Source organism: Cnephaeus nilssonii, assembly GCF_951640355.1.
Source record: "Cnephaeus nilssonii genome assembly, chromosome: 7".
NCBI lineage: Eukaryota > Metazoa > Chordata > Mammalia > Chiroptera > Vespertilionidae > Cnephaeus > Cnephaeus nilssonii.
This window is the reverse complement of record NC_137078.1, coordinates 90601417-90625863: the sequence shown is the minus strand read 5'-3', so window position 1 is coordinate 90625863 and position 24447 is coordinate 90601417. Positions and strand designations below refer to the sequence as shown.

The 24447-nt window shown below is 53.7% G+C and overlaps 1 protein-coding gene across 2 annotated transcripts in view; it reads right to left on the bottom strand.

Annotated features, from left to right (window-relative positions):
- Positions 1–24447, bottom strand: part of HSPG2 (heparan sulfate proteoglycan 2) — a 98801-nt gene that overhangs the window by 64241 nt on the left and 10113 nt on the right. For both annotated transcript variants that reach the window (XM_079776728.1, XM_079776729.1), the window contains exons 2-3: positions 1469–1604; positions 950–994 (exon numbers count right to left, since the gene is read on the bottom strand). In XM_079776728.1, the coding sequence (XP_079632854.1) occupies positions 950–994; positions 1469–1604 (181 nt within the window). The remainder of the gene's footprint in view (positions 1–949; positions 995–1468; positions 1605–24447) is intronic.

Below are 24447 nucleotides of genomic sequence, written 5' to 3'. Positions count from 1 at the left end.
CTCTGGCATTTGGATGCCCCTGAGATGCCAGCTAAAGGGAGTCGACCTCTCCCCTGGAGATTCCCAGGCCAGACTCACGCCAAGCCTGCCAGTGTGGGCAGCACTGGGTGGTGGGGGACTGTCCAGTGGTCAGGCTGAGCCGAGCCCCACCCTTGGCTCCGATCACAGAGTGCCCAGCACTGGCTCCCAGAGGTCAGTGGGGACTCTATGGAGCTGCTGGGACCTGTGACCAGCTAGTCCCTTCTCTACCCAGCATCCTAGGGTGGGAGGAAGCAGGGACTCTGAGCCCCCATCCCAGTGCTGGGCCAGCCCCTGCTCTGGCTGGCACTTCGGGTGCTGGCAGAGTGGGCAGCTGACAGAGCTCCTGATTCCTTTCTCTCCGTGAAGCCCAGCCCTCTTCCCCCACCTGGGAACCCTTGGCTTCCCAGAGACGACCTACCCTAAGGCAGGGTTCCCTCCCATGTCCCGGGTGAGGCTGACTCCCTCCTTCATCCCCCCATCAGCTCTGTTGGCCAGCCCTATGCCACAGAGCCCCTCTGGCTGCCCACCCTGCCTGGGGTCCCCAGCTCTGCAGCAGTCCCCAGGGGGACTCAGGAAGAACGTCGCAGCTCAGCTGCCCTGGGAAGTGCGGATTTTGCTTTGAATGCTGAGCAGCTGGCTTTCAGTCCCTATCAGAACCAGGCATTTCTTATCTATAGCCATACCACCCTGAGTGTGCCTGATCTCCTGATCACAGAACCGGGTATTTCCTGGCACAGGCAAGCACAGAGCCTGGCCATGCACGACCTTGCAGGGACCTGCACACAGCTGTCACTTAGGAGGTACAAGGCCACCTTCACAGCAGGACCAGGGCCCTTGGTCCCAGAGATAGGGCCTCTGTGGCTGGGAAGACCTGCTCTGGGCTTTCCCAGGCACAGGATGGGGCCTCTAGGATGGACCAGCAACTTACCCATCTGGAAGTCCCCGCTGCCCACGTCTCCACTGCCCAGGCCATCTGTAAGCAAAGGAGAGACTTATTCAGCAACAATATTTGGTGAGTAACTACTGGATGTCAGGCACTGCTCTGAGCACATAGTGGGGAAGGTCAAACACAACTGTTACCTCCTGCCCCAGCCTAGGGAGAGCTGGCCTGGAGAGAGGGTGTGGGCCCAGGGTGCTGGGGGACAGGGACCAGACCGGACTGGCCTCCAGGTGAGGACAGGAGGAGACGGAATAGGGCAGGAACTGTCCTCCACCACCTTCCCCATGGGTCCTGACCATCCTTCCTAGGAGGGGCAGGGTCACACAGGTTGTAAGTGGAGAGTCCTCGGGTCAGTGGGATCAGGGCTCAGGACATACACAGCTCTTAGCCCATCTTTTGAGGCGCTACCTTGGGCAAGCTTCTTGAGGCCTCTTTAAGGCCTAGTGGGGACAACCTGATTCTGCCCCTCCCTCCCTCCACTCCCGGCCACCGGAACCCTCTGCCCACCTCCGGAGGCTTCGTCAGCCAGTAAGTCCTCGTCGTCAGAAAGGTCTGAATTACTCCAGCCAGCCCGGCCCGCTGTGACCGTCTCCGCGTCCTCGGGCAGAGACACGCCATCATATGCCCTCAGTCCATGGGTCACCTGTGGGAGAACACGCAGACGACTGTGTCACACGCTCCAGCTCCTGCCAAGCCCAGGACCCCTCCCCTCCCTTCAAGAGGGACCCAGAGTCCCACTCCAAAGCCCTCCGGGGTTAAGTCAGATGTGGTTTGGCTAAAAGAGTCAGCCTGGGACTGAATCACTACTTTCGACTCAGCTTCCCCAAACTTCATTAGCCCCTTGAGGCCCCAGAGCCCAACCCTGCAAATCCACAAAGTCTGAATTGATCCTCAAATTCACAGACAATAAAATTAAAATCACTTTGATAAGTGATGACTCTTCTTCTTTTAGAGATACCCAGGACATGGGTTAGTGGGTAGGGGGACAGAGGCAGGTAGAGGGTGAGCCGGACCAGCAAAGATGGGAACACAGGCTGGTGGAAGAGTGGCCAGGGTCAGCGTGGATGGGGACAGAGGCAGAAACTGAGGGTGAGCTGATGCCTCCAACAGCAGCTCCCAGCCAGGCCAACTTGGCCACCTCTTTCTGCCTCGGTCTGGCCTCCAAATCTCCAGGCCACAGCGAACGCATTCCAGCCACGCTGGAGAAGTAGTTCTGGTGAGGGTGGAACCCGGCAGCTGGGCTGAATGGGGGCAGGTCAGGCATGGTGTCAACTCCACGTGACCTCAGGCTGCTGCTGAGCCCAGCACATGCTCCATGAGGGGCTGCTGAGACCCTGCACCCTGCAGGCCGGAGCAGAAGGGCCCCAGCAGCCATCACACCTACCTGCCACAGGGGGTGTGTGGGAGCGAAAGCCTCTTTCCCTTAGACAAGATCAAGATTTTTCCAAATGGGTATTACCAAATCACTTAGAGCAGTGGTCAGCAAACTCATTAGTCAACAGAGCAGCAAACCGCGGCTCGCGAGCTGCATGTGGCTCGGGAGCCGCAGTTTGCCGACCACTGACTTAGAGGAAAACAGACCCAGCAGAGCCCCAGGGAACTTCAGAGCTCCCTCCCCTGACAAGTGTGCACGGATTTGCTGTGACTCCATAATGCACGTCCAGGCCGAGATGGCCTGGCAGGAGCGTCTCATGCCCTGCCCTGGCCTCGGCCCCCTCGGGGGAGCCCAGCCCGGCCAGAAGGAAATGGTCTTGCTTGTGAAAACCAAACCCAGCCCTCACTGGCTGGACAAAGTGTGGCAGCAGGAGAGAGGCCAAGGGAGAAGAAAGAAATCGAAGAAACAGCCTGTCCCTCTCCTTCCCCACCCCCCAACTTCAGTCCATGTCCTGGAGACTCTGGTCTTTTCTCACATCGGCCCCTCTGTCCGAATGCCCTTCCTCCCTTTGTTTATTGGGCTAAGTTCAATTGTCCTCCAAAATTCAGCTAAACATCTCCTTTAACTGCTCAGAAATAAAAAGGAACACATGGCGGACATGCACGGCCACATGGATGAACCTCTAACACATTGTGCTAAGTGAAAGCAGCCAGACACAAAAGACTGTATGAATCTCTACGGGAAAAAGTCTAATCTACAGTGACAGAAAGATCAGTAGTTGCCTGGGACCAGGGGTGGGGTGGGGCTGACCAGAAAGGGGCACGAGGGAGCCTTTTGGATTGATACATACATATCCTTCTCATTACTGAACTGTACACTTGAAATGATGGATATGTTTTATAGCTCAATAAAGATGACTAAAAAGAAAACCTCTGTGAGACTTGTCCTGACTCCTTGCCTTTCCCTGCCACCTGCACCCCCAGGCTGGGCTCTGGGCCCTCTGGGGCTCACCCTGTAATTGCCAATACCTCTGCTAAAATAGAAGCACCTTGAAGGCAGGGACTGTGATGAATTCATCTCTAACTTCTCAGTACCTGTATCCAATAAATACTTGAATGAATGAATGAATGGACAAAAATGTCATCATCTATTAATTCTAGAAGCTTCCTGCAGATGACTTGCTTTAGAGGGTGCACAAACCCCCACACAGTCTGTATGCATCTCCTTTCCCAGGCTGGGAGCCTGCGGGAGGCCCGGGCTGAGTGCCATTTGGTCATTTGGTCATCTTTGTGTTTGCAGTGCTACCAAATCTTGTGTAAGGCCTGCACTGCTGACTTTATCCTCTACTATGGCCTAAACCGCGCCCCCCCCGCCCCCGCCACCAAGCCATGGGCAAACCCCTCCTATTCCTTCTCCTCCCTGTATCCTCTCCCTCTGGAAAAGGGTGGTCAGTGAACTTCTGGGCTAGGCCATGAGGTTCGCATCCAGGAGTGAGACATGGATTCCTGGGCTGTTTCTCAGAGCCACTGAGTCAGGCTCACTCACCTCAGGCCAGCGGGTTCCAGTTATGTATGCTCAAGGGGATTCGCACACTCACCGGTTAAGAATCACAGGACCATCCCCATCCCAGGGTTCCTCCCTCCTCCCCTGAATGGAGGTGTGGGTCCTGAGCACACCGACTGACCTAAGGAGGGGGAGGGGTGGAGAATGAGGCTAGCGCTGGTACAGGGACTGACACTGGGCAGAGGGGGTTAGAGGGGCAGGCGAGGGCTCTCTCTGTGTGTGTCATTGACACACCCTCCTTCTTCCCATGCAAGCAAGGCCGAGGAGGGCTGTGTGAGCCACAGGGATTCCTGGCACCCTTAGACACCAGAACGCTGTCTGGAAAAAGAGAACCCTGGTGAGCAAGGTCCAGAGCTTCTCCCAGGGCGGGGCTTGGGACCGGACAGGAAATAGCAAAGTGAGATTCATCTTGGAAAAAATGTCAGGAACACACATTTGCAGTGAGAGAGGAGAGAGGATCAGAGCATTTTGGGTCTGGACAGAAGTCCCCTACCCCAGGGACCCGGGAGTGGGCCCTCCACATGCCCGACTGCCCTTGCTTGCAGCCTCTCTCCAGGACCCAAGGCTCTGGGGTCAGATCAGGGCCTGCAGCAAGGGCCAAGCCAGCAAGAGCAGAGACTTTGCTTGTGCAAAGCTGAAGATCAAAAGGTTCTAGCAGCTGCATTTCACATCTGGGAGGGGAGAAGGAGCCAGGCCGGAAAGAGGCTCAGAAAGAGCCCGAGGAAGCCTGGGACTTGCCCATAGAAGGGAACTTGGATTCAGACCTGGGAAGTCCAGGGTCTACTTGGGGAATAAAAGGAGCTAATTTATTGGGCACTTACTATGCACCAGACACTCCTTTAGGACTTTGATGTGTTAACTCAGGTTATAGGTGTTAATCAGCCCCACCGTAAAGATGGGGAAAGGAGCAGAGTCAGGTCACCTGCTAGAAGACCTGGGTGGTAGAGCTGGAATCGGAACTCTGGTGGTCTGGCACCAAGGGCTAAGCTCTTACCATTGCACCACACTGCCTCTGTAACCTGGGCTGTGCAATGAGCCCAACTCACCGAGAGGTCACTGAGGGTCACTCCTGCAAAGCCTCTCAACCACACTGCATTTCCATTTACAGAGCATTTCCTAGGCCTGTGTCATTTGACCCTGACAATGACCCCTGAAGTGGCTGAGCAGATGTGAATGGCCCCCTTTCACAGAGGAAACTTGCCCAAGATCAGAGCCAGGATCCCAAGCGCCCTGCTCATCAGGAAAGGAGGTAGGGCTGGGCCAGGAAGCCCAGGGCTAGCTGGTCCCCATCCCCAACCTAACCAGCTCCCAGGGTGGATCCCAGGAAGCTGGCAGCGGCCTGGGCCCCTGGGACAGTGCCTAAGATCCCAAGGAGGGCCCTCAGAGACTTTAACGTCAAAGGCAGAAATAGAACCCAGGGTTCCTGCCTTCCGGCATGTCTCAGGCTGTGACTTCCTCCCAGAGGAACCCGGTACTTCAGGCATGCCTTGGGTAAGGATGGTGGGCCAGAGAGGAGGTGTCCAGAAGGCAGACGTGGGCCAGAGAGGAAGGAGCCAGGCAGAGAAGGATTTTTCAGACCCTGCAGGTTCCTGTGGAGGAAATGGGGGCAGCTGACTCATACAGGCCAAGGTCAGAGGACTGTTCTAGCGTGACGAGAACAATTGTTTAGGATGGGAGTGTGGGGAAGGTGACCCCCCAATGAGCACAGGAGGGTTTGGGGGTGGGAATTATAACAGATCGACAGGGGACCTCTGAGAAGCACCCGCTCCCTGAGGCTGGGTGTGTCCAGGCCTCCTGGCGAGGATGTGGGTGCACATAGAGCTCCAGGCCCAAGTTCTACAGAGGCCCTTGGGGGCAAGGGACAGAGGCTGGGCCCTCCTCCGGCCTGAGTAAGGATACAGAGGGAGGCAAGGATGGCTGGGAGAGCGTGGAGGTGAAGGTCAAGCCATTAGAGAAGAGTACAAAAGTTAGAGAAGGTATGGGGTTCAAGGAGAGGTATAGATCCAGATATAGGAAGTAGGTTTTAAAAGTTTATGAGGACTGAGGGCCTTGCAAAGGATATGTGTGTAGGTAAGAATTTCCGGAGCTGCTAAAATCAGAGCTGTAGGAAGATGGCGCACAGTGAAGAGATGACAATAAGAACGGTCAGATCCATACATTCTCCCGTTTGCAGTTGGAAAATCAGAAACAGGTTGAAAATCTCAGTAACCTTTTATGTCTGTTCCTTTTGTCTGGTTATGAGAAAATGTTATCACCCTCAAACTGGTTCTCGGAAAACTATATTGTGTAAAAACGTGTTTCTTTTTGTTTGTTTGATTTCAGAGAGGAAGGGAGAGGAAGAGAGAGAGATAGAAACATCAATGACGAGAGGAAATCATTGGCTGGCGGCCTCCTGCACGCCCCCCACTGGGGACCGCGCCCGCAATCCCGGCACGTGCCCCCACCAGATTCAAACCCAGGACCCTTCAGTCCGCAGGCCAATGCAATAACCACTGAGCAAAACCGGGTAGGGCTGTGTTTCTTCTTTTACCTATGTACCTTTAGTATAAATTATATTATCTAAGCATTCATTAGATAGTCATATAATAAAGAATAACAATAAGGAAAAAGAAAAAAAAAAAGAACGGTCAGACTCCATGGAGGGCTTTCTCCATCCCAGCAGCCGGGAGGGGTGGCACTGCAGGGGCACTGTCCCTCATTGGCAATAGGAGAAATCCAAGGCGCTTGCTCTGAAAACCAAGAGTGTGTGTGTTTTTAAATAAGTTTATAACAAGCTCATTTGCTACCAAGTCCTGACCTGAACTGACATGAAGCTATTAATAGCTTATTCACTCCGCTTCGGGTGAACAGTCTTGCATTTTGCTGCAGCAATAGTGATGTGTTTGATTGTGAGGTGCTGCCCCAGATTCTACTGATGTCACATCACAGCTGGCATGTGCTCTATGTCACCTTTCTCAGGTTTGAAAACTTCTGAATTCCAAAACACGTCTGACCTCAAGGATTTCAACTGAGAGACTAAGCTTGTACTGTTATTCCGTTTTGTAGATGAGGAAACTGACACCCATAGAGGGTCATCTGAGTAAATGGGCTTAAAGTCTGTGAGGCTACAGGAAGGGCTCAATGAACATTGGAATCAGTACCACCTAGTGGGTCCGGGGTAGAGGTGAGGGGGGCATGGGAGTGTGGGGTGTGGGCTCAGGCCTAGGGTCAACCTCCAGGTGTGGGAGGACGGGAGGGGTGTGGCTCTGCTGCCCAGGCCCTGGGCTGGCGGGACAGGCAGGGCACTGACTGGGGGTGACAACAAAGCTTAGTTCCAAGGCTCAAGTTGTCTGCCTGCTCCGAGGCCGACTCTAAAACGACCGCTGAGCACTTCAACTTCAGACTTCTCCAGAGACATTCTTCACATGCCTTGGGCAACCAGCCCACCCTCCCCTCCATGGCCTGGGCCCGAGGCTGAGCCCCCTGCCGCCCCCGCAGCTGGGCAGAAGGTCTAAGCACTGCAGTCTCTAGGGTGGCTGCAGCTGCCCAGGGCAAGGCTCCAGGCATCTGGGCTGGAGTGAGCTCACCCCATCGAAATCCAGTGTGGGGGTGAGGGACAAACGGGCCCCTGCCTGCCCACCTGCCTCCTGCCAGCATAGACGCTGCCTCGGTGGCCCCTCCGCTGTGCCCGGCAGAGGAACCAGCAGATGCTGTGACCCACAGCCCCCAATTCTCTGGGACACTGAACCCAGACAAGTCCCCCCACCGTCCTCTCTGATGCAGGCTCCCAGGTAACCCCACAGTGCTCTCTCTACTCTGTTACAACCCAGGCCCCAGAGATAGGGTCAAGGTGCCCTGCCCCACACACAGGCCATGCTACCCTGCCCATGGACAGCAAACGGCAAAAAGGAAGGAATCTGTTGGGGCAGCACTTTGTTGTACAAACTGCCGGGGGCGGGAGAGCCAGACACAAAGGCCAAAAGGCCTTTAATCCCCTGGCAGGCTGAGAGGGGCGCCGGGCGGAAAGAAGGTGGCCACGGCCTCCGCTGGCATGCCTGCACTGCCCGTGCCACTCGGGAGGCCCGCCAGCTCTCCACACTCAGGCTCCCAAGATGGCAGCACCTTCCCAGCCAGTTGGCCAGGAAGAGCGATGAGCCCCAAAATAAGAAGGGCTGAGGCTCAAGTGCTCCTGCTGAGATAAGGCCTTTGCGGGTGCAGGTGCTAAGTTCCGTGCAAGGCTTCTAGCTCACGCAAATCCACAGCCTCCTAAGGCAGACACATTGGCGCTCACAGACTTTACAGGTAAGAACCCAAGGCTCAGAGAAGTGAAGGCCACACAGCTAAGGCAATAGGAATCGAGTCTGAAAGCAGAGCCCTCTCTCCTGGCTGTGGCTAGCTGGGAGACTCTGACCCCTACCCTCTAAACTCACAGGACCTGGAAAGGCTGCATTCCAGCCAGGGCCTGGGGGGACACCGCGGGCCCATTAGGGCCTTTGACAGAGACCAGGATCCAGAAGCTGGGGTGTGGGATTCCTTGTCCCAGTTCTGCCCCGAACTCACCATGTGGCCTTCAACAAGCTCCTTGTCACCCTCCCCTTTTAGCAAAGGGCGGCAAGCCCCGACGATATGTGCTAGGCTTCCCCGCCACCCGTCCCCGCCAATGTGAAGAGAAAGTACCAGAAGGCAGTGATTTTCATGCGTTTTGATCTTTGCTGCATCTCTGGAACAGAAAACACATACCAGGTGCTCAGTTAATATCTGCGGACACAGACAGACTGCATGATCGAATGAACAAACCTGGGATGAGGGGTGAGCTGCTTGGGGAAGCATGGCCGAAAAACTCTGAGTCTGTCTACTGGTAGCCCTTTCCCAGGTGGGCCTGACACGGTCTCTGCTTTGAAGGTCCCTCTAAGGTAGCTGGGGTGTGCCCTCTAATAGGTCTGCTCCTGCCATGGCCGAGCAAGAGCGCTTTATCCCCCAGGCCCAGAGAGATGCGGCCAGGGGTGGAGAGGGCAGACTCTGCTCAGACTACCTGACTCCAGGCCTCCTCGGCCACTTTCTAGCTGAGCGGCCCCAGCTTTCTGTAAAAAAAAGAAAGGGATAATCAACCAGACCTGCCGGATCAGGTTTAATTTAAGACACTTTGACCTATACTTATCGAGCATCTACTATGTGCTGGGCCCTGGGAACAAAACTGGGACGTAGACAGACACACGAAGAGCTCTGAAGAGGAAGGACGGGGGCTGGGAGAGCCCAGAGGAGGGTCCCCTCACTTAGTGAGGCAGGGTGGAAGTTGGGGGAATGTTTCCCAGAGGGAGTGACAATTCCGCTGGGTCTGAACGATGATTTCACCTAAGAAGGGTGAAGAAAGAGAAGAAGTGTGCGCTAGGCAGAAGGAAGGGCACACGCCGAGGCCCGAGGCGGGACAGTGCACGGCGCAGTCGAGAGGCTGGAAGTCTGATGCAGTGGGCACGGTGTGCCAGGTGGCAGAGGATCAAGGGGACCAGCTCTGAATGGTCTTTTCACTGAGAGAGCAGGGCCCCTTGGCCATGCTGTTGCCATGCTGCTAACCAGAGCCCAATTCTCCCAGTCCCCCCTGAGTCCACGCGCTCTCCTTCTGCCCCCACAGACACCCTAAGAGTGGGCCTCCCCTGGTGCTGAGTGAGCTGCCTGCCAGCTTACAGGGAGGAAGCAGGAAGCCACCGGGAAGTGACCCTGCCTCACCCGTTTGCCAGGTGCCGCTGAGGCGGTGGAGGTGGCCAAGCGGGAACAGCTTCCGGGCTGGGCTGCCCAGCAAGAGGATCCCCAGGGGTTGAATATTATCCGCTAAGCACTGCTGGTGCCAACAGCGCCTGTGGTGTCCACGTGCCTGCCTCCTGCCAGAGGCCCGGCTGAGTCTCAGGTTCTCTGGCTCCCGGGTGGTCCTGCTGTGGGCCTTCAAGGCCACACCAACCTGGCTGGGCCCGCCCATGCCCACCAGGGTCATTGCCCACAGATTCCATGAACGACGCCCCTAGCACAGTGCCAGGCCTATGGGAGGATGGGAGAGATATTCCATAAGATTTTCTTGAAATGAAATGCCACTTTTGACAATGACCACTTCCTGAACCTACCAGGTTAGGTCTTTCCATTGCTCTTGACTCAGCCAAGGATTAGAAGAAAAGCCCCTATTATGGCCAACCAGGTCCTGTGTGATCTGCCTACACACACACATACACCTACACACACCTCTCCAACCTCCTCTCCCACTGCGCTCTCCCCACTACCTGCCACATTTATCTCAGTCCTCAAACACAAGCCCCCTCCCACCTCAGGGCCTTTGCACTTGCTGTATTCCCTGCCTGGGGCATGGCCCCCACATATGCTTACCCCTTCTCTTCCTCTGGTTCCTGCTCAGATGTCACCTTTACAGAGGCCCACCCTGATCACATTCCAGGTCCAGAATCTATTATAGTTAGCTGTCTGTCACTTCCTTACCCTGTGTCATGGCACCTCACCACCTACATTCAACCTTATATTTACATGTTTATCTGCTTATCACCTGTCTTCCCTACTAGAACATCAGATCCATGAAGGCAGGAACTTTGTCCACTTTGCTCACCGCTGTATCCCCATACTTAAAGGCACCCAGCATACAAGGGATGCTCAACAATATTTGTTAAATTAGTTAATGAACAGGGTTTACAAATGAAGACAGTGAGGCTCAGAAAGGTGACTTGCCATAGTGACAGAGTTGGAAGGGCTGAGACTGGAAGCCTGACCTGGAAACTCTATACGACCTGGGACGTCCTCCTGCCATCTCTGACACCTGGGGCTTTCCAGCCAGGAGGGCCCATCTCTGGGAGACAAACAGCCCATGGTCACTGAAGAGAAACCTGCCCACTGCCCAGACCAGCATCCCCGGGAGTGGGCAGGGGTCTCAGAGGCGAGCTGGGCCCCAGCGCCGGCCCCAGGGCCTTGCACAAGGCAGCCAGGCAGCCAAGCCACCATGGCTCCACTCCTGCCTGCTCCCGTGGGCATCGGCAACAGGAAAAAACAGACCGGACCGGCAACCCAGCAGCTGCGGCAAGGAGGCCAGCTCCCCAGGTCCCCCAGGGCTTTCCCCATCTGCTTCCTGGAGGCGGAGGAAGTTGGCAGGCAGGGCCGAGCCCATGGTTGACCAGAGGCCTTGGGCAACAGACCTGGAAATAAGAAGGCCCCTCTCCCCTTTCCTCATGACTCATGTCCATCCCAGGCACAGTGACTCTGGACCCTCTGGGGAGGGTCCTACACACGAACACATCTGGGAGAGGCCGTTACACAAAGCTGAGCTGGTTCCCCAAGTCCTAACGTCTCTAACACCACGATGAGGGAACGGGGTGACCAGCGTTTCCCAAACTTGCTTAACTGGGAAGCCTTTCTTAATGCAGAGCGCATGGGACTAGGGTTCTACAGAACACACTTTGGGAACACCCACCCCAACATACACCTTTTCTTCAGCTCACTGCCAACTAGCTCTCCCTAAGGAAGGCCTTAGATGTAAAGAGATGGCCCACCACCACGGGGGTCTTGCAAAGGCGGTTCTTGAAGACAGAAAAGCCCATGGGATGAAGTGCTGATGGAGAAAAAGCAGTCTCGGTGCCAGGCTAGTTGGTGGCAGGAGGGGTGTGCTCTCTCCTCAGGGGGAACCCGGTCAGAGCCTGCGGAAACCCAGGCAGGAGCTGCTCCTTCCCTTGCTGGCCAGCAGCCGGCCCTCTCAGGTAATGCGTCCATCAGAGGGGACAGAGAGGGTGGCAGAGCGCCTGGTCACTCCTGATCCCCTAGGACCTCAGAAGGTCCCAAGCCCTGGGGTGGGGGTGAGGGGAGCACAAGTAGAGATCTCAGGTTTCCCGTCTGTCCTCAGCAGCCTGGGGGGGCCACTTTAGAGAGTGGCAGACAGATGGTTTGACCCCCTCCCCCTGAAATACTCACTTCAATGAAAAGAAATCCACTTTTTTTTTTCCCTTTTTACATTCTGACCGTCTACATAATATGTCTGATTCAGCCCCTGGTTAGCTGTGAGGCTGTGAGCAAGTCATTTCACCTCTCTGGTGCCTCCATTTCCTCATCTGTAAAATGGGCACGATAATAAATAATAATAGTATCTACCTCATAGGGTTGTTGTGAGGATTCAATAAAAATGTAATATGCTACAAACAGTATTAGCACACGGTGAATGCTGTGTGTTTGCTATTATTTATCAAAATATTATAGTATTTAATCAAAATACTATTATTTTTATTGAAATAGGGTTTCACTGCTCAGTAATAGTAAGTTAGAAAGCTCTCAACTTAGATGATTCCAAAGGTTCCTTCTGGCTATGACCTTTTAGGACACTGAAATTCTGAAACAACAGGATTCTAAAATTCTAGGCTGTGACTCCAACCAGCAGAGAGGGCAGGGCGATTGGACGGAATGACAAAGTCAGACCCAAGCCTAAGGAGCAGAATGAAGGGAACTGACCGGCTAAGGGTTACCTCCGCCATCATCTGTCTATGTCTCCCTCCCCCCACCACCCTGTTCCAAGAAGACTCTAAGCAGCTTACAAAAATGTACACATAAAAGCAAGAGAACATCAACTAAACATACGTAAGAAAAACTCGGGTAGGGCTACAGACGGAGCCTGGAGTAAGGTGAGTAGACACAGTATGTGCCAGAGGCTAGAGGTCTGGGAAAGCCACGACTCACTTGGCTCTGAGCTTTCTGGTGGCCGATGGGAAGAAGGAAACCTGACCAGTCCCTGGATTCCGTGCCCCATGAGGTAAAAACAAACCGGCTGCTTAGATGAAGCACAACTACTCCTGAGGCGAGAGCAGAGAATGTCCCAAGGGAAAAGGTTTGTCTGGTGCCCTTCTTTGCCCTTGCCAGTGGGGCCAGCATCCCCTAGGAGTCTACTGACCATGAGCCTCTGAGGCTGCACTCCGGGTCAGAGTCTACAGCAATCAAAGATCCAGGACCCTGGAATGGCGGTCCAGGCAGCGCCCCAGCATCCCTGGTCTGGGCAGGATTACCCATCCCTCCCCAAGCCTGAACACAGCCAGTGCCCAAAATAGCTAGAGCAGGAGAGGGTGCCAGGAAGCCCCGGGCAGGACCTGGGTAGGCCCGCCCACAGCAGAGGGCCCAGTGGGCCAATGAACACATCCCTGACACACAAAGGAGCACCTTCACTAGGAAACAGGGCCCTCCCTGGGAGTCTCCCACCCACCACGCTCCCCCCTCAGCCACACGTTGCTCACGCAGAACCCAGGCAGCTGCTCCACCCTTCCCACAAGGCGGGCCTTCCTGCAGGAGCCAAATGGAAAAGTCTTCGAAGAAACACCACCCATAGGCAAGTGCCAGCCCCCACCTCCAGGATTCGTTTCCCTCAGGATCCTCCTGTGTCCCCCAGCTGCTGGCCAAGACAATGGGGGTTATTCTGGGCTGCACGAGGTATTTAAAGCTCTGGCTGTGCCGCGGTCCCTGGGGAACAAGAAGCCTTGACCTCAGTAAGACCTTCCTGAAATTGTTGCTGCCCAGACTGTGATGGCTGTGTCCCATACAGTCTGCATCCAACCTCTCCGGCCAGGCCCTGAGGCCCGGTGGGATACAGCACAAGTGCCTCCTCTTCCAGGAAGCCCTCAGGGCCACTGCCCAAGAACCTCGGAAGAGCTGGGTTCTGGGCCCTGCTCTGCCACCAATCTTCTCTACCTGTTTATTCATCTGCAGAGTGTGGATAATAATACCCGTGTGTGCTAAGCGCTCGGAGGCTTCTGCGGTTAAGATGAAGTCGTGTCTCCCCAGACACGTGTGTGGTGTAAAACGTAAGCAGGGATGGCAATTTTGCCTGTTTTGTCAGTGTTGTGTGTTTTTTCTAGTAATAACAGTAGGTCCCAAATAAACATTTATTGACTGATATAAATATTTGTGGAATGTGTCTGTAACCCCCACAGAACCACCCACGGTGCTGGGCGCACCGATGGCTAATCCTCTTTGATAATATTGCCAGATCTCATTTGGGGCACTTAGAACATGCCAGGCTTATGCTAAGTACTTTAGATGGATTCTCATTTCATTTGCTCAATAATCCCAAGAGGTAAGGGCTATTATTATCTTATTTACAAGCCAGAAAATGGGAGTTCCACTCTCAGTGGTTAAAGAGCTTGCCAGGGGTCCCAAAACTACTAAGTGGCCAAGGTGGGAATCAAACCCAGGAACCCAAGGGTCTCTATCACCCTGCACAAACACGCCCTGAAGGAAGGCAGCAGAGTGAACACTGAGCTAGGAGCCAGGAGCCTGAACTCAGCCACTCAGTAGCTGTGTGACTTCAAGCAAGTCACTTGGCTTCTCTGGATCTGATTTCTTTTCCATGAAAACAGGGGCATTAATTCCTATTTCTCTGCGTCCTGAGTAGGATCAAAGGAACTAAGGGATGGGACCGTGCCACCCCCTCCCCAGGGGCAGCAGCTCTGGCCTATGCAGGGTGGTGGGAAGATATCCTGGGGAGGAGGGCGGTGCCCAGTGCTGGCTCTGGAACAAAGCTCAGCAGCTGCTGACTACAGCTGGGAAGAGCTCTGGGCCTGGCCCAAGCACGGGGAGAGAGAAGAGGCGGGCTGAGAAGTCACCTCTGGCCCTCCTCTATCACCATTCCCTGCTGACAGCTGCTGGGGCCTCAGGGCCTAGGGCCCCACTGCGGGAGAGGGTCGGAGCAGGCTGGCTGGTTCATCTCAGTCTTCACGCTGCCAACTGCTCAAATCCCAGGGTGCCAGGACACAGGCCTTGTTGCCCCACCCCACAGCCCTTTACCCAGTTCCTTCGGAAGTCTGGGGTGAGGGTGGAGGGGCTGGAGCAAAGGTCTATGGGCCAAGCAGGCCTTGCCCCAGAGACCCTGGTGGGAGGAAGACGGGCAGGACTAAGTGGGAATGGGGTTTGAGGAGAGGCCTTGTGATTTTCCTGGCAAAGAGACGAAGTTGCAGGCCATTTAGGGAGGCTTCTTGGAGCCTGTGAACTTGGCCTTGGCTGGCCCCACCCCAGGCCCCTCTCAGCCCCTTCAGCTCCACTCCCAGCTCAGTGCCAATCCTTTCCAGTCCACTCCAGCCCACACGGCTCTCGCTCCTCTGAACTCAGGCATACCCATAATTACATATTTCCCAAAGCACTAGAGAAACAAAATTTAACCAAGGATTCCTGGGCCACTTCCGGTGTCAGGGGCAGCCTGGGAGATGTAGTTTGTATTGCACAGGTACTCAAATTCTGGGGCAAGTTCATAATCTTTTGGGAAGGCTATTACTTTTATTTCATTTCATTAATAAATCAAAGCTATCCTAGGATGGCCACATGTCACTCCACCACACCCTAGCCTGGCAGCTTCCTAGCTGTGTATCCTTGGGCAAGTCACTTGACCTCGCTAAGCCTGTGTTCTCGTCTGTAAATGGAAATAAACAAGGCTGTTGGGAAGACTCAACAAGACAACCTAAGAGCTTAGCCCAGTGTCTGGCACTTACAGGGCTTAAGTGTCACTTCTTCCCTTTCCTCCCCTCCCAGCCCCACCCAGCCAGGAGCTCACAAGCAGGAAGAGTGACCTGACCTCTCGGGAGAGCAATTCCTGTTATGCCCTCCACAGCCTAGGTAAGGCTCCAACCAAGTCCTGGGCCCCTGGCTGCCAGGGATGGAAACTTATCAGAAGGGGAAGCCGACCCAGAGAAGGGAAGTGAGGCCATCAAGGAGGACCAACCAGTGTTGGAGAGCCTGAGTTCAAATCCCATCTGTGACACTGACAGCCCCACCCCAAGTGCTGCTAGGAGGATAAGCAGCTCCAAGGAGACAGAAGTCTCACAGCCAGCTGAGGGCAGAGGCAGCCCCAGGACCCAGGTCTTTCGGCTTCTAACACAGGGTCCTTCTTCCACAATGTCACCCCCTTCCCCAAGGCTGGAGTCTGGGGCCACACAGATGCGGACTTTGGGAGGGTGGCATTAAGCTGGGTCTTTGTCAGGGGTTCGATCGGCACCTGAGGCCCCAGTCTTAGAGCTGGGTCCCTCAGGTCGGGCCGAAGCCCCAGGCAGACAGGCCGAGCCGAGGAAATGGCAGGACGGGCAAGTGAGAGGTTGTGTCCTTGGCAGGAGAACTCACCTCCCAGGGACTCAGGTTACCGGAAAGGAAATGGTAAGACTGCTGCCTGCCACCTCCGAGCAGGAATGTGTGCTGCCTGTGGGAACTTCCTGTCCACCTGCCCCAGGCAGCCCAGAGACACCCCCAGCCCTGGCCCACCCCTGGGGGTTCAGGTTGACCTCGGGGCTCCCCAGCCAAAGGGCATCTGTCATTCTGGGACAGTGGGAGCGGTTGTCACTGACCAATCACAGAAGAAGAGAGGGCTGGAAGGGCACCCCAAAAAGATTGAGAGCCACCCCTAAATCTGACCTGTCAAACACAGATTCTGAGATCCAAATTTGGGTGTTTGGGCTGATCTCGTTAATCCAACATAGGAGGCAGCACAGCGTGCGCTCTGGGGCAGGACTAACCCCACTGGAAACTGGGCTCCGCCACTTCCCAGCTGGGTGACCTTGGGCAAGTCACTGCAGCCCTCCCGCCCCTCATCTCTGATGTGCAAGTGACAAAGCCGTGATGGGGACCCTGGGAAATTCAAGGAGCTGAGATGGGAGTGGCTTAGCACAGGGCCTGGCACATGGGAAGGGCCTGGTAAACAGTGGCTGTCGGGTAGTGAGAAGTATTGGGAAGAAGAAGGGAAGTAATCAGTCATTGCTATGTGAGCAGGTTCTATGAGCTATGCAAGTTTTCTGCCCTCGTGGAACATTCTACTTGGAGCCAGCTGGACCATAAAATAATATTTGTCAAATGATGAAAGTGCTAAAAAGAAAAATATAGCAAGGTGAGGGGACAGGGAGTGGCTGGGTGGGGTTGCTCCATTCCACAGGCCAGTTAGGGAAGGTGACGCACAGGAAGCTAGTGCATGCCTAGAGGAAGACCGCTCCAGAGACAGGGCACAGCAGCTGTAAAGGCTCCAAGGCAGGAGTATCCTTGGAATGTCCTGGAAACAGCCAGACGACCAGTTATCTAACCCTCACAACTGCCTTGAGAGCAAGGTAGAATTGTCCCTATTCTTCAAGTTCAGAGAGGTTAGGTCACAGAAGGAGTAAGTGTTAAAAGGCCAGGATTCCAACCTTCCTTCTCAGCTATTGTCCTCAGAGCTTCCATTCAAAGAGGCAGAAGGGACAAAAGCATGTTAGGTATTCAGAGTCAGAGGTCTGATTCCTGCAGCCTGGCTGTGTGATCTCAGACGTTAATTTCCTTGCTGGGCCTTCATGCCCTCAGCACATGACTGGCCCAGCGATGCCTGTTCATCCACCTCCCAACTGATGAGGCAGGGGGTCAAAGGAGGAGGAAGGGAGAGCATGACGCTGGGAGACGAGCTTCTCCGGCATCTCAGACCCAAAGCTCCTCCCAGACAGGTGTGAATGCCGCAAGCAGACCCTGCCAATCTGAACTGGCCTCCTGCCTGGCCCCCAGGAGTTTGCAGCCTGCCCACACCTCCGTGGGCCTTGTCCCCACCTAGCACCCAGGCTCAGCCACAGCTGGACATCTGTTCTGCACTCCAGGTGTCAGACATGCCCATCACCTTAGGACCCAGACCAGGAATAGTTCCTTGTGTCCTGACCCATGATTGGCCTTTGTAACCAGGGGTGCCAAAGCAGGCCAGTCCTCATGGGCACCAGGCCAGACCCTGAGGCCCGGCCAAGTGCAAACAGCATGCTTGGTGCCCAGATAGGACGCGTTAGAGTGGGCAGGCTGCCCACTGCCCCGTCACAACAAACCATCGTCTCCGCCCTGCTGAGAGGGGCTCCGGCAGCCGGCAGCCGGATGGGAGCTGGGGACTGCCAGGGAAGGCCTCGTCCCCCACCCCCACCCCCTGGGAATGGGCAATGGGAATCTTGGAGGCTGGACATGGAGATTCCAGATGCCAGCAGCTGAACGGGGAAATAGGCAGAGACAAGCTGAGGGGAGTGGGTGGGAAAATAAGGGGAGAAGGTGGGCTGGATGGAGCCAAGTCTTGGACTTTTTAAAATATATATATTTTTTATTGATTTCAGAGAGGGAGAGATAGAAACATCAATAATGAGAGAGACTCATTGATCGGCTGCCTCCTGCACGCCCCCTACTGGGGATTGAGCCGGCAACCTGGGCATGCACCTGACTGGGAATCAAACTGTGACCTCCTGGTTCATAGGTAGATGCTCAACCGCTGAGCCTCGCCGATCAGGCGCCAACTCTCAGACTTTTTAACATTACTGATGGGGTCGGGTGAGGGAACAATGAGACCTCGCAGCTGCTGATGGAAAATGACACAGGACCTCAGAGGGCAATCTTGTCCAGCTCCATCGAGGCCCAGGGGTCTCTCAGGGCCCCATACCCTGAGGGAGTCCCAAACTGGGACCGGGAACCAGTGATAACAACAACAGCCATTCCTTACTGAGTGCGCACGGCACTGTATATGCACCAACGCCACGCAATAGAACGTTCTGCAGTGATGGAAATGTTCTAGGTCTACATTGTCCAATAAGGCAGCCACAGGCCACCCGGGGCTATCGAGCACTTTAAAATGTGGCCCCGAAATAATATTTTTAAATGTTTTATTTCATTAAATCTTCCATTTAAATCATCACATGTGGCTAGCCGCGACCATACTGGACAGTGTAGATGACACCATCCTTAAACCAAGACGGGAGGTAGCGCCCTCCCCACTTTACAAAGAAGGAAGCCGAGGCTTGCACAAGGCACACAGCTCGGAAGCCACAGAGGCAAAATCAGAACCCAGGCCTGGCTGCCACACTGTGCTCCCCACCCAGGGTTATTGTCAACACTGGAAAAGACTAACGGAAATGGTACATGTGTGGGCGACGAGGCTGCCCAGTTAATCAAGACATCGCGTCTCTTGCTTTCGGCCTGAATTTTGTCAGCTACACCGGTTATCACACCCTGACCAGAAACTCAGACAGGCCATTTATAAAAGTCTTTTGATTGAAGAAAGGGCAGAACGATGATAGACTAATCCCAGCTGGTTGAAGAGCCAAGTCTCTCTGGACGACTGGGAACCGTCGATGACAAGAAAGCTGGGCTTGGCCTCGCCGCCTCCTCACCCCAGACCTCATGCCGCCTCCAGATGCTCTTGAGAACTGGACGACACTCTCACAAGACACATTTTCCTGCTTCTAAGCTTTTGTGTATACTGTTCCCTTCTCCTAGAATGCTATTGCCATGCCTCCCCATCTAAACTGTTCATCCACCCTTCAAGGCCTGGCTTAATTGCTACCTCCACTCTGAAGTCTTCCTGGATGCCCCACAAAGATAACTTTCTCTCCCGCACAGCCATAGGACTTAATTTCTACCTTTCGAGAGCTTGAGATTTCGTCTTTATTATAGTCACTTAAGTAAATGTCTCTACTCTCCTGGGGGACAAACACCAGGCTGGCTTTTTTCTTTATATATATTTAAACCTTTAGATACTTCCCAATACTGAGTAACAGCTAATGGATAATAAACAAGTATTTACTAAGTTGAACTGAATTATAATAGTGGCTTAGAAGTTTGGGGAGTCAATATCTTATGGCTCTCCCCAATTTCCTGGGACCCCGACAGGTGAGTCCCTTCCCTTCTCTGGACCTCAATTTGTCCATTTGTAAAATGGGGGCAGGGATAGTACCCACCTTGTTGGGAGATTATTTGTACTTATTATATTTATTTAACAAACATGATGTGCCAGGTACTTGACAAAAGTTATCTTCATAACAACCCCATGAGAGAGATATTATTAATAACTATTCCCATTTTATAGAAAAAGAAACTGAAAGTGAAATTCAATAGATAAATGAGATAATGTAAATCAAGTGCTTATTACACAATGGCATATGATAAGTGCTAAATAAATTATAGTAACTTTTTTGGTTGTTCTGTATAATGAAGAGTCTATGGAATTAAGAAAAATGTGGGATACTTTTCCAGGGCTGGACACATAGTCTCACAAAAATATTTTCTGCTAGATTGACTCAGTCTCAAATATTCCAGTGACAGGCAGGGTAACCCTAACTAAGCCCAGGTTCTGACTCCCCAACCCCTCCTCTGACCTGCAGGGCAGTTGCTACTGTCGGTATCACAGGCCACAGCAGCAGAGAACTCTTTTCCTGCCCTCTTCTTTCTTCGAGGACCGGAAGTGTGGAAGGACTTTGGGGAGATGACCCCGTCCAACTGTATTGGTCCCATGGGTCAATGGAGAGAAGAGTTTGATTAAGTCTCAAAGGCAGGGGACATTCTTGACCTTTTCCAGTCCTGCCAGGGGTTTTGACACCACAGTCATCTCCCCAACCCTGGCCCAGACCAAAAGAAGGGAAGACGGGGCAGAATTTGGGAGGGAATGAACGCTGATGGAGTTTCTACAATGGCCCCTCTCCATGCATCAGCTTTCACAATTGTCAAATGATAATAATTCCTACATCACATGGGTGGGTAGTTTGCAAGATAAAATGAGACAATGTATGTAAAGAGGTGCTTCCACAGTTTTAACATGTACAGGGATCTCCTGGGGATCTGGGGGTCTTATTCACACAGATTCTGACTCTGTAGATCTAGGGGGCCTGAAACTCTGCATTTCTGACAAGCACCCAGGTCCATGGACCAGCCCATTGAGTTAGAACCGCACCTTGCATACAGTGGCCCTCAATAAAAGTTAGCGTCCCCTTTTCTTCTAGAGATTTAATCCTTTAAAAGCATCCCTAGGGGACTGGAACCTTTATTTCACCACTGGTGACGTTGAGTAACTTGCCCAAGCACAGAAGACTGGAATTCGAGGCCAAGTCTACAGAGCCATCCTTCCCATGTATCACACCACCCCAGGCCCCACCCGCAGCAGTGGCAGCCACAGGCCTGGAGCTGAGGACGCACTAGCTCTGCCCCTCAGCCTCCTCACAGGCCCCTGCTGGGCCAGCCAAGGCCTCCAGCACGGGGGGCCTAGGCTCCCCACAAAGAGGCCTTGGGACATCACCTTCACTCCCCCAGTGGCAGCTTCCAGTGGCCTCCCCCTCCATCGCCTTATAAAGCGACCCAAGCTGCTCTTCCAAGTTGCAGTTTAATTTTATATGGAGTGAACCGACCGTCCTCTCCCTGCAGCCTGGGCCCAACTGCTTCACACATTCCTTCTGGAGCAACATTACCTAATTTAACCATACCCCTGCTCTCCAGGGCTCCCAAAATAGCAGCTGCACTGGGGGAAAATGCCCTAATGGTATCAAAATAAATAATTCTCCCTCCTCCCCCACTCTTGGCCTGCACCAGCCTCAGGACCCAGCCCAGGGAAGAGAGGACTGAGGTAGGCCTGGGTGAGACAGAGTGACCTCACCAAAGCCTCATGATCTCCATCCTTCTAGCCATCTCCATACACACATGTTCCTGGGATCTCCCCATCCCCCTGCCTCCCCCAAATCCTCCTGCTCCTATCATGGGCCAAGCGTAGGATTCAACTTTCACTTTCTTCTAATAATAAAATCTACAATAGTAATAATTGCTACCATTCCCCAGATATTAATTATGGGCTAAACACTTCCCACACCTTGCCTTGCTGACACCAGCAAAGTAAGAATGAGTATCCTCCTGTTTCAGATGAGGAAATGCGGCTCAGAAAGGTAAAGTGACTTGCCCAGCGTCACAGAGCCCGGAAGTGGCAGTTAGGGTTGGAAGCCAAGCCCAGCTGCCCCAAAGCCCTAAACATCACACAATCTTCTAGCTTAGACTTTTCAGCAGAGCCTGAGCCCAGGAGAGGAGGAGCCCAGGGGTTTTTATGAGCTAGGAGAGGTTTGCTCACCTGGTATATTACCGTAGGGTCTGCTCACACGGCTGGGGCCAAACCTCAGGGGCCTATTACACCCTAGCTCACATTTTACTCAGATCCTGTAGGCCCTAAGTCTGTCCCCAGGACCCCAGGGGCACAGGCTGCTTATCAATTTGTGGCCTGAAGCCCCTAGGCCCTGCTCCCCCACCCATGTCCCCCAGAGCAAGGCTGCCACATTAAAGCAGGGAACACCCAGGCTGCTGACATACCTCAGGTGCAACCAGTGGTTAAAGAGCTGGGAGGGGGGCCTCCCTCTCCCCTGCTCTCTTGCAGCCCAGAATAATCATTAACTGGGGCAAAGCCAGGAGTGAGAGCAGAGGCAGGAACCTGGGCTTTAGCACCCCTAGGACCAGCTCCAGGACCCTCCCCAGCTGCGGCCTTCTGGGCCCACCTTCCTGGCCACACAGCTGGGCCGCCAAAGCCCCTGGTGTAGGAGGGAGTGGCTTGGAAAGCCTAAACTGGTATCCCTAGGGCAGGTGGCCCAGCAGGCCCCATAAGGGAGCCTCTGAGTACCCAGGGGTGAGAGAGCTGGTGGGGGTGGGAGGGGTAGGGAGAGGTCCCCCCTCCCTAGTCTGGAGATGCCAAGTAACGGTGGTCCTTGGGACTTCCAGTACCTGCCAGGGCAAGAGCTAGGACTTCTGGGAGATTGGGGGTAGCTGAGAAGGGATACCTAAGGCTTGCATGAAGTGGGGCCTCTTGGAGTGTTACAGGGAGGAGGTGGCTCCTGCAAACTCCCTCCCCCAGAAGGTCACCATTCTTCATCCTCCTCCAGCTAGAGAATTCCCTTCAATTGCTCAGGTGAAACTAAGGTGAGGCCCAGGCAGGCTGAAAGCTTTGATCTTATCACACATTCCTACCCCAGCCCCAGAAGTCCCTGTCTCCTTTCCCTCCGCTCTCCCCACCCCAGGTGAAAAAGCAGCCCATCTTAACCCTTTCCTCCCACTTTCTCAAGTCAAATCCAGGCTTGAGCTGATCTTTGCCTCCCTCCCAAGCCCCCCACCCCCACCACAAGAGAGGGAAGACAGAAAAGAGGAAGGAAAGTAGAAAGAAGGAGCTTCCGGGCTATTCCACTCATTTAACTCACTCAATGCCAAACCTGAGCTCTGCAGCTTCCACGTCTCCTAAATTAAAATAACCAGGCTCAGTATAAATAGCCCCACTATTTTCCACATCCATGACCTCATCTGAGACTCACAGCAAAATCAGCCTGTTCTCCTCTCCACCCTTGTGGGTCTTATCTTCTGCCTTAGCCCAGGGGAGCTGTCTCCACAGGTCCCCTCTTCCCACAAGCTACTTTCAAGGGAAACAGACTGTTCAGTAACTACAATAACAAATGGGGGCTGAGACAGCCACAAAGACCCCAGACATCCCCAAGAGGCCATGTGGGCCCTGAAGTCTCTTTCTTGAATGCAGCCTCCTTGCCCCTCAACCTTTATATATATATATATATATATATATATATATATATATATATATATATATATATATATATATATTTATTTATTTTTTTACTGATTTCAGAGAGAAAGGGAGAGGGAGAGATAGAAACATTGATGATGAGAGAGAATCATTGATTGGCTGCCTCCTGCACGCCCCCTACCTGGGCATGTGCCCTTGAGCGGAATCAAACATGGGACCCTTCAGTCCTCAGGCAGATGCTCTATCCTCTGAGCCAAACTGGTTAATGAAAGATGAAACAGAGGGCCAGAGACCATGGGATACCAGGACACAGGCTTTATTGGCGATCACCCTGCCGGCCGCCTTCCAGCGGGGGAAAGGGAAGAGAGAGAGAGAGAGAGCTTGAGAGAGCTTGCCGGGGTGAGAGTGCCTTTTAAGGGGAGGAAAAGGGGACGGGGCTTAGGGCACTCAGCCCACGCTGATTGGTGGTTTCATGTAAGGTACATGGTTAGGGGCCTAGGGATTTAGGAATTGGGGACTTATATAGCAGGTGCTGATTGGTGGTTCAATGTACAGTCCATATAAGGTGTTCAGGAATGTCCGGCTGCAGGTACAGTTTACGTCATGCTCCGTCCATCAGTTGGGGGAAGGGAGGATCTATCATTCCAGGCTTTTGCTAATATTAAAAAAATTGAGAGTCCAGGCAGGGTCAGGGGATGAAGGTCCGTCTTCCATAGCTACTTCCTGCTGAGAGGGGGCGTCGTTAGGGGCATCTACCCGGGGTCTCAAGGGTTCTGGTGTTAGGTTCTGAATTCAGTGCCAGATAGATCTCTAAATGATAGATCCTCCCTTCCCCCAACTGATGGACGGAGCATGACGTAAACTGTACCTGCAGCCGGACATTCCTGAACACCTTATATGGACTGTACATTGAACCACCAATCAGCACCTGCTATATAAGTCCCCAATTCCTAAATCCCTAGGCCCCTAACCATGTACCTTACATGAAACCACCAATCAGCGTGGGCTGAGTGCCCTAAGCCCCGTCCCCTTTTCCTCCCCTTAAAAGGCACTCTCACCCCGGCAAGCTCTCTCAAGCTCTCTCTCTCTCTCTCTCTCTTTCCCCTCTGGAAGGCGGCCGGCAGGGTGATCGCCAATAAAGCCTGTGTCCTGGTATCCCACGGTCTCCGGCCCTCTGTTTCATCTTTCAGTTAAGACTGCCCCTCAACCTTTTATTGACTCTCCTATCAGACTAAAAGCTCCTTCCGCCCATGCTTGGTGTTT